At 58.9% G+C, this 15,001-nt stretch overlaps 1 protein-coding gene across 2 annotated transcripts in view; it reads right to left on the bottom strand.

Moving 5' to 3' along the window:
• Positions 1 to 15,001, bottom strand: part of LOC113207619 (uncharacterized) — a 202,979-nt gene that overhangs the window by 13,465 nt on the left and 174,513 nt on the right. Inside the window, exons 7-8 of one of the 2 annotated variants that reach the window (XM_026424250.2) lie at positions 9,616 to 9,758; positions 6,881 to 9,016 (exon numbers count right to left, since the gene is read on the bottom strand). In XM_026424250.2, coding sequence (XP_026280035.2) covers positions 8,251 to 9,016; positions 9,616 to 9,758 — 909 coding nt within the window. In that variant the 3' untranslated portion in view covers positions 6,881 to 8,250. Of the gene's footprint in view, positions 1 to 6,880; positions 9,017 to 9,615; positions 9,759 to 15,001 lie in introns of those variants that run through there. The other variant, XM_026424251.2, reaches the window with a different exon arrangement.

The following is a 15,001-nucleotide window of genomic DNA, read 5'->3' as shown; positions in this document are numbered from 1 at the left end:
GCCCTCGCCCCGCCCCGGCCGTGTGAAACGCCGCGAAGACACGGCTCAACGGCACACTCAAGGTCAGTCGACAAACCATCGTCGTTATTGGTCAAACAATTGCGCGCGCGCGGCCACGCAAAATACATGTAATTACGACAATTAAGAATAAGAAACTCACTGCGTATTTAGGTTCGTTTTTATTATTTTCTCTCTTCTCTCCGTGATGAAGAATACAAAGTATAAAGTGGGAGAAAATATGTAGGAAAATAAAAACGAATATGCATCGCAATATGGGCCATGTGCATTATACATTTCTTCCCCTTGCTAACCCCCTCCTCTACCACACGCTCTCCGCACTTTTTCTTATGAAGAGGTGGGGAAAATGAGGGGGGGGGGAGAAAGGAAGTGGAGAGGGGGTGGGGGTGAAGGGGCAACGTAGCACGATGTGGACAGGAAAGGGTGGGGGAAAAGTTCAACGACTTTTGTCGCGAAACCACCAGCGCCACTGACTAACAGCACCAGCACCCCCGCGTCACGCGGCCCACGCCATACGAAACACGCTCTACTACAACGAATATAGTATTTTGTAGCGGCGCCCGGAAGCAGCGGATATTGTGCGGCCACGGCGACAGCAGTTACACGTTTTCGTTAGTATTTCCGCGTTCCTGAAGTGGTACAATATAGTTCACGAGAGATTTTATCTTTGAAAAAAAACAAAAAAAAACACAAGACACGTCAGTTAACTTTGTCCTACTCGTATGGTGACCCGCTCGTTAACAGTGACGTAACTCCTCGCCCCCCCCCCCCCCTCGACCCAGCACCACACGAGGACGGACGGGGGCTCTTGTAATGGAGATGGTCAGCGGCACGGATCTATATAGCTTTGCTAGATGCCGCTAGAGGGGCCCGCCGGCCCGCCCCGCCCCGCCCCGCCCGTGGGGCACATCCCTCCCCTGCTGCTGCGGTTGCGGTCGGCTCAGGCAGTGCATAGAGCGGGGTTGCCGCGGTCAGTCCAGCCCGGCCCCGGCGGCTCCCAGCAGAGGGGTGGTGAGGCGTACGGGGTGGGGTGGGGTGGGGGGGCGATCGGTGATCCGACGCCAGAGAGGGTGTGCCAGCGGCGCCGCCGCCGCGACGCCAAGCTTCTTGAGGTCGTCGCCAACGCGCCCCGCCCCGCCCTGCCCCGCCCCAGTGACGTGCACCGCTGCCATAATCGGCGCAGCCGTGGCGCCGCCGACCTGCAGCAGCGGCAGCAGTTACGCCCTTCCTGGCCGTTGCATGTCCAGGATGGCACCCCCGGGCCCCCGCGACCTATTTCCCGCGGCGGCCTATGCGCTGCTGCTGCTGCAGTTAAACGCCCCCCGCGCACCACCGCCGTAACTCTCGTGCGCTTCCTTGACAGTTACGTTCCTCTGCAGAGGCCTAACTAAGCCCACCCGCCAATGCCCCCCTCTCTACAGCACCTACTACCCCGAGGACGGCGTTGACCTCCAGGCGGGCCGGCGTCGGGAGCGCGGGGCTGCGCTGCGCTGCGCCGCTCCGTTGCCGTCCCCGTCCGGTTGCCTACCCCATCCCCCGAGGTCGGCCCGGCCCGGCCCCGGGTACCTCCCCCAACCAACCTACCCTTATCTCCCGGACCCGCTATCGCAATCTAACGCGGACCCGGCCGGCGGATAACCGGCCCGAACCGGACCGGCGGCGGGGTGGCGTCATCCGGAGGGGCGAGTGGGGGCGGCGGGGGGCGGCACTTACACCTACCGACCCTCAAGGAGTTACAAGCGGGGGTCGTATCGACCGGCCCTGCCCGGCCCTGCCCCGCCCGGCCGGCGGCGCCAAGACGGCTGCCCACTTGCCCCGGCGGTGCCCGGCGCGGCGGTGGGGACACTGACCATGGCAGGCCTTGCCTGTCAGATTACCAGTGTTCACCACGGCAGGCCCCGGCGCCGCCGCCGACCCCGCCGGCATACAGCCCCACACCTCGCGCGCCGGACCTCCGCGCCGCGGCCGAAGCAGAGTAGTACAATAAATAAAATATGCCTTGTCGATAAACGGTTGTGGTACTACGGTGACACGGAGACGGCTCGGGGCTCGGGTTAGCCGGCGCGGCGGCGGCGGTGGCTCGACTTGGCCCCCCTCCCTCTACTACTCCGGCTACGCCCGTTTGTCACCGTTTCAGCTTATTTGGACGGGGCGGCCCGGGGCCCGGGGGGCACACAACAGTAGTGGGGTTGAGGAGGAGGGGGGAGTCGCGTCGCGTCCATTTCCCCGCTTTACTCTGACAATGGGAACGAGTCCATCGGGCGCGTCGCGTTTCTCACTGTAGACTCTGCGCTCTGCTCTGCGCTCCGAGACGCACCCGCGGGTCCGAGCGCACCCGCGAGCTCGACGACTCATGACCCTTTTCTACCCGAACCCCACCATCGGTTTTAAACGAGCGACGTCGTTGCCAATCGGCAAAGTGCCGAGTCCCCCCCCCCCTAACGCGATGAGGGAGAAAACAAGAGAGGGGAAATAATTTAAAATACAAAGCAAAGCAGATGGGCTTGCAGCACAGACCAAGAAGACCACCCCGGCTCTGCGCTGGACGCGATGCGCATGCGCCTTTGGTTTGACCGGACCAAAGCAGCGCGCACACGCTCGGCGCTCGGCCCCCAGGAGGGACCACACAGCCCGTCCCGAGCCGGCCCGGCCTGGCCCCGGCCGCCTCAAACCCCAAAACCTCAAAGTGCATCATCCCGTCCCACACACAAGGCGGCGGAGAGGCGAGCCGAGCCGGGGTCTCTAATTCATATTTCCGCCAGGAAGAGAAAACACGACACGGCGAGACGGCGGGCCGCGCGGGTAAACCGCATCGGGTGAGTGTGAGTGTGTGTGTGTCGTGTATGTGTGTGAGTGTGTGTCGTATGAGCAGTGAGTCGGCGCGGACTTTGCGCGCGCGCGCGGTGCCCTGGACGACGTAGAGCCCTTTCCCACGACGTCGCACTCATCACCAGCAGGTCCCTCTCCGCGACGGCAACTCTTGCCTTCGTATGTAGGATACTACCCATCCCATGCGGCTTTGCGAGTGCCGTGCCCCACCACAAGGAAGAGAGACCCGCCCTGACCAACCGGCGGTGGCGGTGATGGTGTCAGGCAGCCGGTGGTGGACCAGGGAGGGAGAGAGAGAGAGAGAGAGAGAGAGAGACGAAAGAGCTGATATATCTCTCTCTCACTCTGTGTGCTCTGCCTCTCTTTAGGTGACCCGTGACCCCTCGCCCCGCTCGCACACGGTGGCGGTGAATTTGTTCCCGATAATAAGTCTTCGGGTCCAGTAACCAGTGGCAGGTGGTTCGGCTGCGGCGAACTGTGTCTCTATAGCCCAGCCCCGCCGCAGCCAGCGGGCCTTAGTACACGCTGGCAGAGGCGCCGCGATGAAAGCAGGCGGCGCCGAGCGAGTCAAAGGACAAGAAAGTGTCCTTGAGGGATGAGAGGGAGCGGCGCCACCGCCTGCCACACCATCACCCGCCCGCCCCTGCCCCTCTGTAGTGTCCCAGTTCCGCGAGCAGGGTGGCTGAGGCCGGGTTGCCTATACCCGCTGGGCCGGCCACGAAGCGCCGTGGTATAGGACGATAGGCAACCCGCACGCACGCCGCACGGCGTAGTATAACCGCAAATGCGACGGGGCGGGGGGACAAGCGAGCAAAATTACGGGAGCTCGGCGCCTGCGAAACTCGGGGTAGGCCACCCCGCAGTACACACATGCGCTGCAGGCAATAATTTGCCTACCTCCCAGGTGCTATGTGAGCTGGCACAGGAACTTTGCAGTATGGCATGCGAATTGCATGACGGCCGTACTTTCTGAATGATACGTAAGGGTGATTGTGGTTTTTAAATCTGTAGTACCACGTATAAGAATTAAACCACCAATTTTAAAAATCGCCCTTAAAAAATAAAAATGGGGGGAAAATTGTCGCCGTTTTGAAACCCAGTCCCCAACTACTGTGCCCCCCCTGTCCGGAGCACCAGACCCGCTAGGCCGACCCAGCCCAGCCCAGAGAGCCCCAGCGTTGGAATAAAATATAATCATCCTGAGCTGCTTGCTCCTGGACCCGCGGGGGGACCGAGCTGAGCCCGGAGTCGCCCGGAGCAGCACACACACACACTGCACCGCACTTATACATACTAATGGGCTCCGGCCGGGGCATGGGGCTCATATGGAGCCTGGACAGGTTGACTCTCGAGGCCGCGAGGTGCGGTGCGGTGCGGCGAGACAGAAATCCTCCTCTTCCTCTTTTCCCTCTGCTCTCTCACTCTCTTTTCGTATGTGTAGCGTCCGACTGCTGCAGCGCCTCGCGTCTCACTATACTGACTGAGCATACGATAAAGCCAAGTTTTTCTTTCCTTCTTTCTTTCCCCTATACGACGAGCTCTTTGGCCGGCAAGGGAATGTGTCCACACCGCCGGCTGCACGCCGCTCCACGCCAGGCCACGCCGCGGGGTGACTTGCAGACAGAGTTCTTGATTGGACTGACTGGCGTGCGCACCCGGCGGAGGGGCCACCCGGGGCACCCGGGGCCCCGGCGTCAAAGTCTCCTGCAGCGGGCGGCGGTGTCACCAAGGTTCAATCCTCCTGCATACCAAACACATGCCAACTTCGGGAGCAGGTCTTCCAACACAAAGAATCAAATTCATATAAAAAACGAGCGGCGGAGGGGGGGCCGGACGCCGCCGCCGCCGTGCCGCCGCTGCTGCTGCCCCCGGGAGAAGAGACACCAGTCTCACACAATGGCTTCAGAGTCAAACGTCTCACACGCACAGTCGTCGGGAGACAGAGTCGGAGACGCTCGCTCACGCCCAGGTGGGAAGGGGAAAGGGGTATGGCCACAGCAAAAATCCCGTGGGCGCAATATAACCTTTCAAATACACAACCGAGTGCGTGAAGCTCCCCTTTTCCTTTTCTAAGTCTTTCCGGTATCTGCCCTCTGCTGCTGCAGCTGGGAGAGAAAGGGGCGAGCGCGTCCCGCTGCCAGGGCCGGTGTCACGGGGAGCTCAGCCCAATCAATACAGTCAATCGTAGATTTGACGACCGGGGGGAGGAGGAGGGGCAGGTCCCCGGGCAGGGCCGGGCCGGCAGGGCCCTCACCCACCGGGCGGCCCGGGTGTGCCCGGGTGACAGAGTAAACAAGGAAGGGCGCCGCGTGGCGCTACAAGCTGCCGCGGGACAGGGCTACACTGCTAACGTCCTCAATTTTGTACCAGAGTTGTCAAATGGTTGGGCAATATTATGGACAAACTTTAGAGAATTCACGAAAGAGACAAGTATTAACCCTAAAAGTTCTCAAAAAACAAATAATCAGAGAAATGTTTTTTTTTTTTTACTATTAGCTGACGAATCCCATTTTGTTGATGAAACAAGTTAACAATATCCCTTTTTACAGCTTTCGCGGTTACTTGGATCTTTAACAAAGTCGACACACGCGGGACCGGCGCCGAGCAGCAACCTCGAGAGGAGCGCCGAGCACAACACCCCGCACGGACCCCCCGGGGACGCTGGTCGCGGGGCGGGGCGGGGGCTCCTTGCGGTGCATACGGCCGTACAAAAAGGCGCGGCGAGGCGGGGCGGGGTGGGGCGGAGGGGGGCGGCGAGTGTGGGCGCTCGACGCCGTACACCGGCCCCGCCGCTCCGCCCCGCTCTTGCACTGGGTCCTGGTCAGCCCGTGTGCGGGGCCCGCCCTGTCCCCCGCCTCGCCCCGCCACGGACCGCACACAGCTCAACCCGTGGGAAGCCAATGTCGCTGGCCAGGGCGTGGCGTGGCGCGGCGGGACGCGCGGGCTGGGATCCGCGCATACATAAATACATAGACGGCAATTATGTGCGGACAGTGCAGCACTGCCCCCCCCCCTGCCCCGCTGCCCCCCTCGCCGCGGTACCCTACCTCATCAGTCTCAGTGTCAACCCTTTCATTATGAACGCCACTCCCTCTGCCCACTACATACTCTCAGTCTGCCGTGGAAAAGGAGGCGGAGGAAAAGAGAGATGGGGGAGGCAAAGCAGGGGACAAACGGGGAGGGGACCAGCGACACAAAAAAATAAAAATAAAAGTTGAATGAGTAAGACGCTGTGCAGGCCACCGCCCGCCACGCCCCGCCCCGCTGCCGACGACACCCCAAAGGTATCTAATTAGCGTGATTTAGAAGCCCCCCGAAATGTTTCAAAACGGGCCTGCCGAGGAGCTGCCGGAGCCCCCGCGCGCCACCACCCCGGCCGGCCCCGGTGGGCCCCGGTAGGCCCCGGTAGAGGCCCCGGCGGGGCCCCCCGTCGCCACGGCGCGGCACGGCGGCGTGTACAGCCAGTACGGCAACCAGTCCCCGGCCGTCGGGCCATCTAGGGGCGGAGCGGAACGAGCCGCCGCATGAAATATGTCACAGGAGTCTGCGCCCCGCCCCGCCACGCCACGCGATTTGGGGGGGAAGCGACCGGACTGGACGACGGCGCGGGGCAGAGGGGAGGCCTCGGACCCGACTGTCGTCACAAGTGTGCAACAGAGTGGTAATACACTTCAAGTGTGAGACAACTATGTAACATCATGCAACCTCAAATACATTTACGCTGAAGTGCGGGGATTTCTTTTCGAGAACAACGCAGGCTATTCCAGTTTCACTGCGCGCACTCCAAATGACAGCCCATAGACCAGGGCAAGGGCGGGGAAGGCCGGGTGGTCTCGCTAGGTATTGTCACTACGGCACGGCCCACGGCCCCCCTCTGTACTGCTACTGTATCTGCATGCACCAACTACGAACACACACACACACATACACACACACGGCATTCATGAAGCCTTAGCATAAATGCCGTCAATTCTAGGAACCAAAGGGGCATCACACTGTTTCTACTCTCGCAGGCAAATGAAAACAACCGAAGTTCATTTTATGTACTAACATATTTATTTCTAAAGACAGAAATGAATTTTGTTTATCTGCATCTGATATACATAAATATCTCTCATTTGTTGGACATTTCTCTCTTTCTCTCTCTCTAAATTTAAACTATGGACAGACATTCATAAACATGACAGAAACACAGGCAAGTGAGCAACCGAGTGATTCGCACACTGAACCACCGCACGAACAGATAACGCCGTCTAAAACACACACCCCTACATCAGTCATAATAAAAGTAAAAAAATAAATTATAATACATTCGATGAAAGTTGAGGAAGTGGATGGTATACAATGTTAATGATAAAACATGAATATAAAAAAAACTTTCTTCCTTCACACAAATGAATTTGTAGCAAATTATACAAACAAATTTACATGTCTACAGGTTTAAAACAAATCAACACAAAAACATGGTAAAAAAATGCGTCATTGGATCAAAATCATTTTCTCTTTATAAAAAAAAATCATAACACTGGGGTGTATGTGTTGGACGGCAACAAAGTCAAAAATTTACAAATCCTAGTAGGTACGTACGCTCGGACGCTGCTGACTAGTGAGCAGGCGGGGCCCGGCCAAATGTTAGCTTTCCATTCATATTCATATCAAAATGAGCACCAGTAATCAATATTCGTTTCTCGCTATTGTAGCACACGGTGGCGTGGCATACAGCTTAAAACTACACTGCTATCATTATTTGGTATTTAAATGACTATTACAAAGCATGTTTATAGAGTCTTTTCTTTTCGCGACATTATGCGAGTATTGCACAACGAGTCAAGTATTTAGTATTTCATATTTTGTTTGCTCGTTTAACTCGTGCAAAAGCAGCATTTTAAATAGTGATGTGCTTTCTTTTCTCTGTACTCCAAATTCGCTTTTAACTTTTTAAATAAAATATATCGTTGACGAACCCGTAACAGATTCGCTACAACGAATGTTTATATAGCCATCGTGCTGCCAATCCTGGAACCCCCGCGCAGTCGAGCCTTAAAACAATATCACATTTGTTGGAGACGGTCGCGGGGTCGATTGACATCGTTAGGAACTTCATAGCAAAATAAATAAACTTAAAACAAGTTTGGTTGCCGCGGAGCGCGCGCCCGGCTCGATATAAATTACAATAAATAGAGAGATAGAGAGGAAAGACTGAGGCGGACGCGCTCCCCGGGCCGGGCACATACATACATACATCTTATGTACACGGCATTCCTATATACATTCAGCACAGCTGTCCTTTACATAATTACACTATACACTCTTTTAACTTTGAACTGTACACTGTTGAACGGGCAGTCTTTCTCTGGGGGCGCTCGCACTCGAGTCCATATGGCGGCGCCCACCAGCTCTGCACTAGCACTGCTGCCTGACGGGGTGCCTGACCGGCCCCGTGCACACGAGTGGCGCGCATGTCGGGGGCGGACACAGCGGCGGCGGCGGCCTCGGGGGCGGCGCGCCAGGCGGCGCGGGGGCCGTCCGGCACGGCCTGTGGAGCGCCACCACGGGCACGACGATGGGCGCACGCCAGGGCCAATCCCTGTCCAGGACGTAGGGGCCCGGGGGCGGGGGCGGCCGGCTGAGGGGGGCGGCGACAGGCCGGCCGGGGCCCGGAGGCGGCCGGCTGGGGGGCGCGCGGCAGGGAAGGCAGGGCGGCGGCGAGGGCGGCGGCGACTTGATGCCCCGTCCGTTTCTCCTCTGACAGTGCACGTAGGCGGCCATGCACACGACGACGACGAGGATGACGGCGATGCTGGCGCCCGACGCGATGCTGGCGCGCTCCAGGACGACGCGCTGCCGCACGGGCAGGTACGACCCGTCCAGGTCCTTGAACTCGCACCGGTTGCCCATGTAGCCGTCCGAGCACTCGCACGAGTACATGAGCGACTCGGCGATCTTGACGGTGAAGCAGGTGGCCCCGTTGAGGCAGTACCAGGCCGCGTACGCGGGCGGGCAGGCGTACGTGTGGAAGGTCACGTTGGGCCGGGGGGTGGGCGCGGGCGGGCGCGGCTTGGGCGTGGACCGGCTGGAGCAGGCCTCGGCGCGCTCCACGGCGCAGGCGGACAGCAGGAGCAGCGCCCCCAGGGCGGACAGCGCGGCGGGCAGCGCGGCGGCCGGCATCCTGCAACGACATCACACACACATCAACACCTCCGATCCGGTCCGGTCCGGCCTGGTCAGGGCGGGGCCGCGGGGCCCCAGAGGGGTGCCGGGGGCCCCGCCGAGGGGGCCGGGCCGCACGGGCCGCGTGCTGGGTGCGTAGCGGTCGCTGCAGGCTGCCACACACACACACAGACACACCCCGCGCCGCCCAGCGCACACCCCCGGCCCCTCCGCGGGTCCAACCTTATCACTTTGCGCCGAGCCCGCGGCGGCTCAAAAAGGCGCCTCAAGGCGTTTTCGCGGCCGTATCGACACCACTCTATACTACAAATACACAAAAGCAAAAGCCAAACGGAACACACCACACAACGCAGCACAAAACCGGACTATGGCTTGTCCGAAAAAATAATTGTAAAAAACACTCAAAATAAAGATGTAGAAAAAAAGTAATTAAAATAATGACAGAAAGCGACACGCGACCAACTAGCCGACACAAAAATCTACGTCACTCAGACAATTTTGCGGATAAAAAAAATACACGTGGTCCGTTGTGTGCTCCGTCGCCTGGCCTTGGCTTGTCCTCCTTCTCCTCCTCCGAGAGCACGATAGCGTACTTACCCTGCGTGAAGCACCATGTAGAAAATAAACCTCCAGATCTCTTGTCTCTTGTCGGGACGGTAGATGAAGACGCTGTCTATCGGTACCGGCCCTGAGGGGCTCACCTCGCCCATAGCCACCCAGTAGTACGTGAAAAAGCCCAGCTGCAACAGAGAAAAAAACAAACGGAAAAAATTAACAATCTGTCGAGGTAAAGCCATAACAAGGCGTCGTGATTTACTGCGAATGATCCTCCATACGCCGCCAGTCATCATTTTTTTCACCCCTTCCCGCTAGCGCCGGTAATACGTCTCGTTTGCCTCCGCTCTCTCCCTCTCTCTCCTTTCCAAAGCTTACATGTTTACAAGCACAACTCTGGCCGCCTCCCCTCGCTCTTTTAAAACACGCGCCGCCAGACGATGGGGCGTAAAAAAGTGCGCGCAGTACGAACGACGCGGGGCGCGAGCGGCGCGCGCCGCCGAAACCCAACACGGAAACGGGGAGTTTTTAACCCCCGAATACCTCAAAAAACGAACAGGGGGGAAGAGAGTTGATGCTGCTGGAGTGTAACAAGCGGAGACTTATAAATCTCCCCACTTTGTACGGATACGGAAATACGACGACCAGGTCCTCCTCCGCGCGCCACGTGCGTGCATACGTGCCCCTGGGGGGAGGAGGGGGTGATAAAGACGGGGAGGGGGAGCCCCGGCGGGGTCGCCGCGGGTTAAGTAGAGCAGCAGTCCCAATTTAGACTTTCCGTATACGTGAAATCTCTCCTTGCCGCCGCCAGGCGACACCGCACCCCTGCTGCTGCTGCCGGGCGTGCACCCCGAGGGACACCCGGGGGGCATGCGGGGGTGGTAGGGGACGCGGGGATGGGGAACATGTGCCCCGTTTTTGGTTATGAAGCAGGCGCTTTCAAGCACTACGCAGCAACGGGGCAAGCAGGACAGCAAGGCAATTCCAATTTCATCTAAAATCAATTCATCCCTCTTTTATTATTTTCCAATTTCCGCCTGAAAAGGGACGCGCGCCAACAACACCTCGTATGCTATGCATATTTGCACGACCGACACGACTAGTGATCACTGCATGCAAATACTCCTTCAATTTTCTAGGTTTTTCACGCAGCTCTGGTGTAGTTCTAATCAGTTGATTAATCACTTCCGGGGCCCCCCGTTGGCCCCCGCGCTGCTCGCTCGCCCTCCTGGGGTCGCGCAGGCCGGCAGCAGCGGCAGGCGCGCGACAAAAACACCTCCGCGCCGTCGACGAGGCTGCTGCTCTCTTTCCCCCGTTCCACCGGTTCCACCCCAAATGGGATGACAGATCGGCTGGAATTTGTGTTATGGTTACCGCATCTGCTTACCCTGCTGCTGCCGCAGGCCGCGCGGGCACGGCAGCAAGGGGAAGAGGGAAAAGCCTTCCGGGGGGAGCGCCACAGCAGCAGCGCAGCAAGACGCCGCGTTTCGGCTTTAAAAGGAAACATTCTTTTTTTTTGTCGCTCAAATTTCCAGGCTGTTCCTCCTTCTCTCTTTTCACCTCCCATCTCACACGCCGTGGCGATAAATCGGCCGTAGAGCACCAACGCGCGAGAGGGGCACGCGTCGAGCAGCAGCAGCGTGAGCCTTTAGGAAAGCAATCTCACTCACTCTTACACAAACGCGGCGCGGCACACGGACACACACACATACACAGACCGCGCACATCCAGAGTAAAAGGAAATCGATTCAGGTGGGGCCTCCTCACCGTCCCAATGCATCAGGAATCAGGAGCAAGATCCCTTAGTCCTTAGCAGCCGCGCTGCTGCTGCACTGGTTTGGAGTCACAATGCAGAGTCCGCACTCCACCCCCGCCGCACCCCGCCCCGCCCCGCCAGCCTAGCCTGCGCACCCGCCCGCCCGGCCAGGCCCGCCGCACCCGCCCACGCCCGCCCAAACCAGAGCCAATAGTTTATCGGTTATTGATCGGCGGGGGCAGAGAGCAGCTGCACCGCCGCGCCCGGAGCGGAAGGGACGAGACACACACACACACACTCTTCCTGATCAGCAGGCCGGCATTGAATACACACACACAGGACTATATCCCCTCTCTTGCCACCGCACCCGCCTGCTCTATTCGAACCGTTTAGCACGGCAGCGTGTGGCATAGGAGAGAGAGAGAATGAAGGGGGGAGCAAAAGGAGAGAATGGAGAGATAAGAGAGAGAGAGAAAGAGAGGTGCGGAGGAGAGCAGCGCGCAGAGCAGAAAGAGGGCGCAAGGCTGCGCGCAGGCGTCACAGTTGGCGACGCGACGGCGGCGGCGGCTTCGCCTTGTGCAAACGGGATGGCGTCAAGTGTCACGCACAAGCCTCACTCTGCGAAAATACTCTCGGGCGGCTGCGGGCGGCATGAAGGACTCACAGTCCGTAAGTGTGTGTGTGCGCGCGCGACTGTGTCAGTGTGTGTGTGTGCACTGCATCCGCGCAGCCCGCAGCCCCTCCCCCTCTTTAGCTTGGTTTTCCCATGCCGCGCTGCTGTTAGAAACGCACGGTCGGTATGGCGGCGCGAAGCAACCAACACACATGCACAACTGCACAACACACACACAGACACACAAACAGTCTCACAAAACACGTGCGCTCTCATTAAAATCACATACGCCAAAAGAATCGCGCGAGCGCGCTCACACACACACACACCATCACGCTGTAGAAGTGATTTACGCACGCGCATTGCAGGGCACGCACACGGCCCCTCCGCCCATCCTCCTGCACCACACACACACACACGCCTGTGTCACCGGAAGTGTCCCCCCGCCACCTCCTTCCTTCCTCTCTCTCTCTCTCTCCTTCCGAAGGGCCTTCTCTCTGCAGTCGGTGGAGTGGCGCCCCCCCCCCCCCCCCCCCCCAGCACCGGCATGTGTCTGTCTGCATACCGCCGCGCCACACCACCGCGCCGTCGTCGTCCAGGTCCCCCGGGGGGCGCGACGTCGTGCCGCTCAACTTCAAGCAGGCAGTGAAGCTATGGCAGAGTGAAGCTATGACAGTGAAGCTACGGCAGCGAAGCTATAGCAGTGAAGCTACGGCAGAGTAAAGCTATGTGGCAGTGAAGCTACGGTAGTGAAGCTACGGCAGCTCACGCGTGCGGCACCGCGCGGTGATACCGAGCCTCGTTAGTCCGGAGAGAGACCCTTCATGATGCTCCTCCAGGGGGATCACCATCGGCGAGCGCGCGCAGCGGGGCGGATCACCCCCCCCCCTTCCCCCCTTTCCCTGGGGTCGCCAACGACGGCCACGTCAGCCTAAACGCGGACCTGCCTTACGGGCCCGCGCGCTCCCTCCCGCTTTTAGGAAGCGTCACTTACAAATTTTTTCCGTCCCCTCCTCCCTACACCGCCACCGCGCCAACGTTGTAGGGCTTTTTCCACTTGATAAGAAGACGACAAACTACAAATTAAGACGGCGTTATATATTCTAAAACCCATCCACCCAGTAGCGCGCCCGCGCACGCACACACGCCTACACCCGGAGGACTCACATTCCATCACAATTTCGGTAGTGGCGGCAGAAGGTGATTGTTATCTCGTACCGGACGATCAAAACCTTCCTTCTCCCTTCATTTTAGAACCATCCCAGAGGTCCGTCCGCCCGCCAGTCCGTCTGTCGTCCAGGGAAAGAGCGAACGAGCCGCAGCAGCAGATCACCACCCCCTCTTCCGTAATAACCTTTTTCCAGAAGAGCACTCTCCACTTCCAGCCGGGGCTAGCCGGGGCTAGCCGGGGCCAGGGGCGCCGCATCCCCATCTGCCACACGGAACGGTCACACATCCGGACACAAATGCACACGTCGTGCTTTACTTCCGGCAGCAGCGAGCGAGAGAGCGAGTGAATGAGTGGAGAGGGCAGCAGACACCTTGATAATCGGGGTCTGATCGACGCATAGATCTGAACTTACACAGAAAGTGAGGGAGGAGTGGGTGGAGTGGAGTGACAAAAAAATGAGTCCTCGTCGTATCGGAAGCAGATGGACGGCAGGGCGGCGATAGAGCATGCGAAAGAAAAAGCGAACGGGGAAAGAAAAAAAAATTGGTAAAAGAAAAGCGCAATGAGCGAAAAGAAGCGAAGCAGAGGGCTTCCGGTGAGTCCCTTCCTCTCTGCCGCCCCGCCCACCCCGCCACGCCTTACGGCTCGCCAGGAGCAGCGGGCGCAGCGGGCCCTGAGCTGCCCGGCTCGGTCCTGCTCCTTTTTTCGTTCCGGGGTGGTCGAAGTTTTGACACGAAAGACAAAGAGCCTCTCTCCCCCTTCCGCCAGACGCACTCCTCCTCCTCCTCCAGCCCAAACGGCACACACCGTCTGCACGGGCTCCGCGCCATCCACCCACGTCACGACCGCCAATTTTTATTTATTTTACCATCATCATCATTACATTATTTATATTGTTTTTCATAAACTTTTACCAGCGCGCAGCCAGCCAGCCAGCCAGCTTGCCGCAGCAGCAGCTATGCCGCACGCCGGTCGGTGGACGCGACTCGACCATGACGACGTAACACGGCGAAGGTGGCGCGGTGCGTACGTACGGACCGGACCGGCTAGCCGTGGCCTGAGGTGCGCCGAGCTGCTGGTGCCGTTCCACATTCCCCCCCGCGCCGCCGCCGCCGTCGCCAGCCGCACGCGCCAAATACGCCACGCCAAATACATATCAGATGGAAATATATCTCACGCAACCACAGTATTTTTTGTGTTAGTTTTATTTTTCCGCGCGGATCATCGTCATCATCATCCTCGTGAACGGGGCAGCAAGCAAGGCCCATCACGCATACGGAGCCACCACCGCCGCCGTCGTCCACATGGCACGACGGCGCGCGCGCACCGGCCCAGAGGAGGGGGGGTGGTGGAGAGAAACCCGATGAGCAGAGAATGCGGCGGTAAGGCAGGCAGGCAGGAGCCCCTGGCCGACATCAAGGAGGGCGGAAGCTTGTTGTGCCGCTCCGCGCCGCGCCCGGACGGCAGCCAGGGGCTTCGAGCTCGAGCCGGCGCGTGCGACAGATGTGTCGGAAGGCCAGAGGTAGCTGTAGAGCTCGGGCTGCTGCTTCCACCGGCCGCTGCTGCTGCTGCTCCTGCCGCGCACACAGTTTTGCTCTGCTCTGCCGGACATTTTTCCCGTTCTCATTTTCTATCACAAACGCCGCAAACGCCCAACCTGGCCTGGCCCCCAACTTCATAGATTAGAAAAGTAGACCCGCCAAATTTAACATGATGATTAACCCTTTATGGTTTTGTTGCTCCTGAGCAACATGGCCTTCTGGAGGCCCTGCAAAGGACGATTTTTGACCGAGATGCCCAAACTCGGAGTCAACTTAAAGCCTAGGACCTAAACAATGATTTTAAGCCAGAGGGAAGTCAGTGGAACCGATGTCGTTCCCTCCTCAGG

The sequence above is a fragment of the Frankliniella occidentalis genome, unplaced genomic scaffold (assembly GCF_000697945.3).
Source record: "Frankliniella occidentalis isolate FOCC.00 unplaced genomic scaffold, Focc_3.1 Scaffold180, whole genome shotgun sequence".
Lineage (NCBI taxonomy): Eukaryota > Metazoa > Arthropoda > Insecta > Thysanoptera > Thripidae > Frankliniella > Frankliniella occidentalis.
The sequence above is the reverse complement of the archived record's forward strand: the minus strand, read 5'-3'. Positions and strand labels throughout refer to the sequence as shown.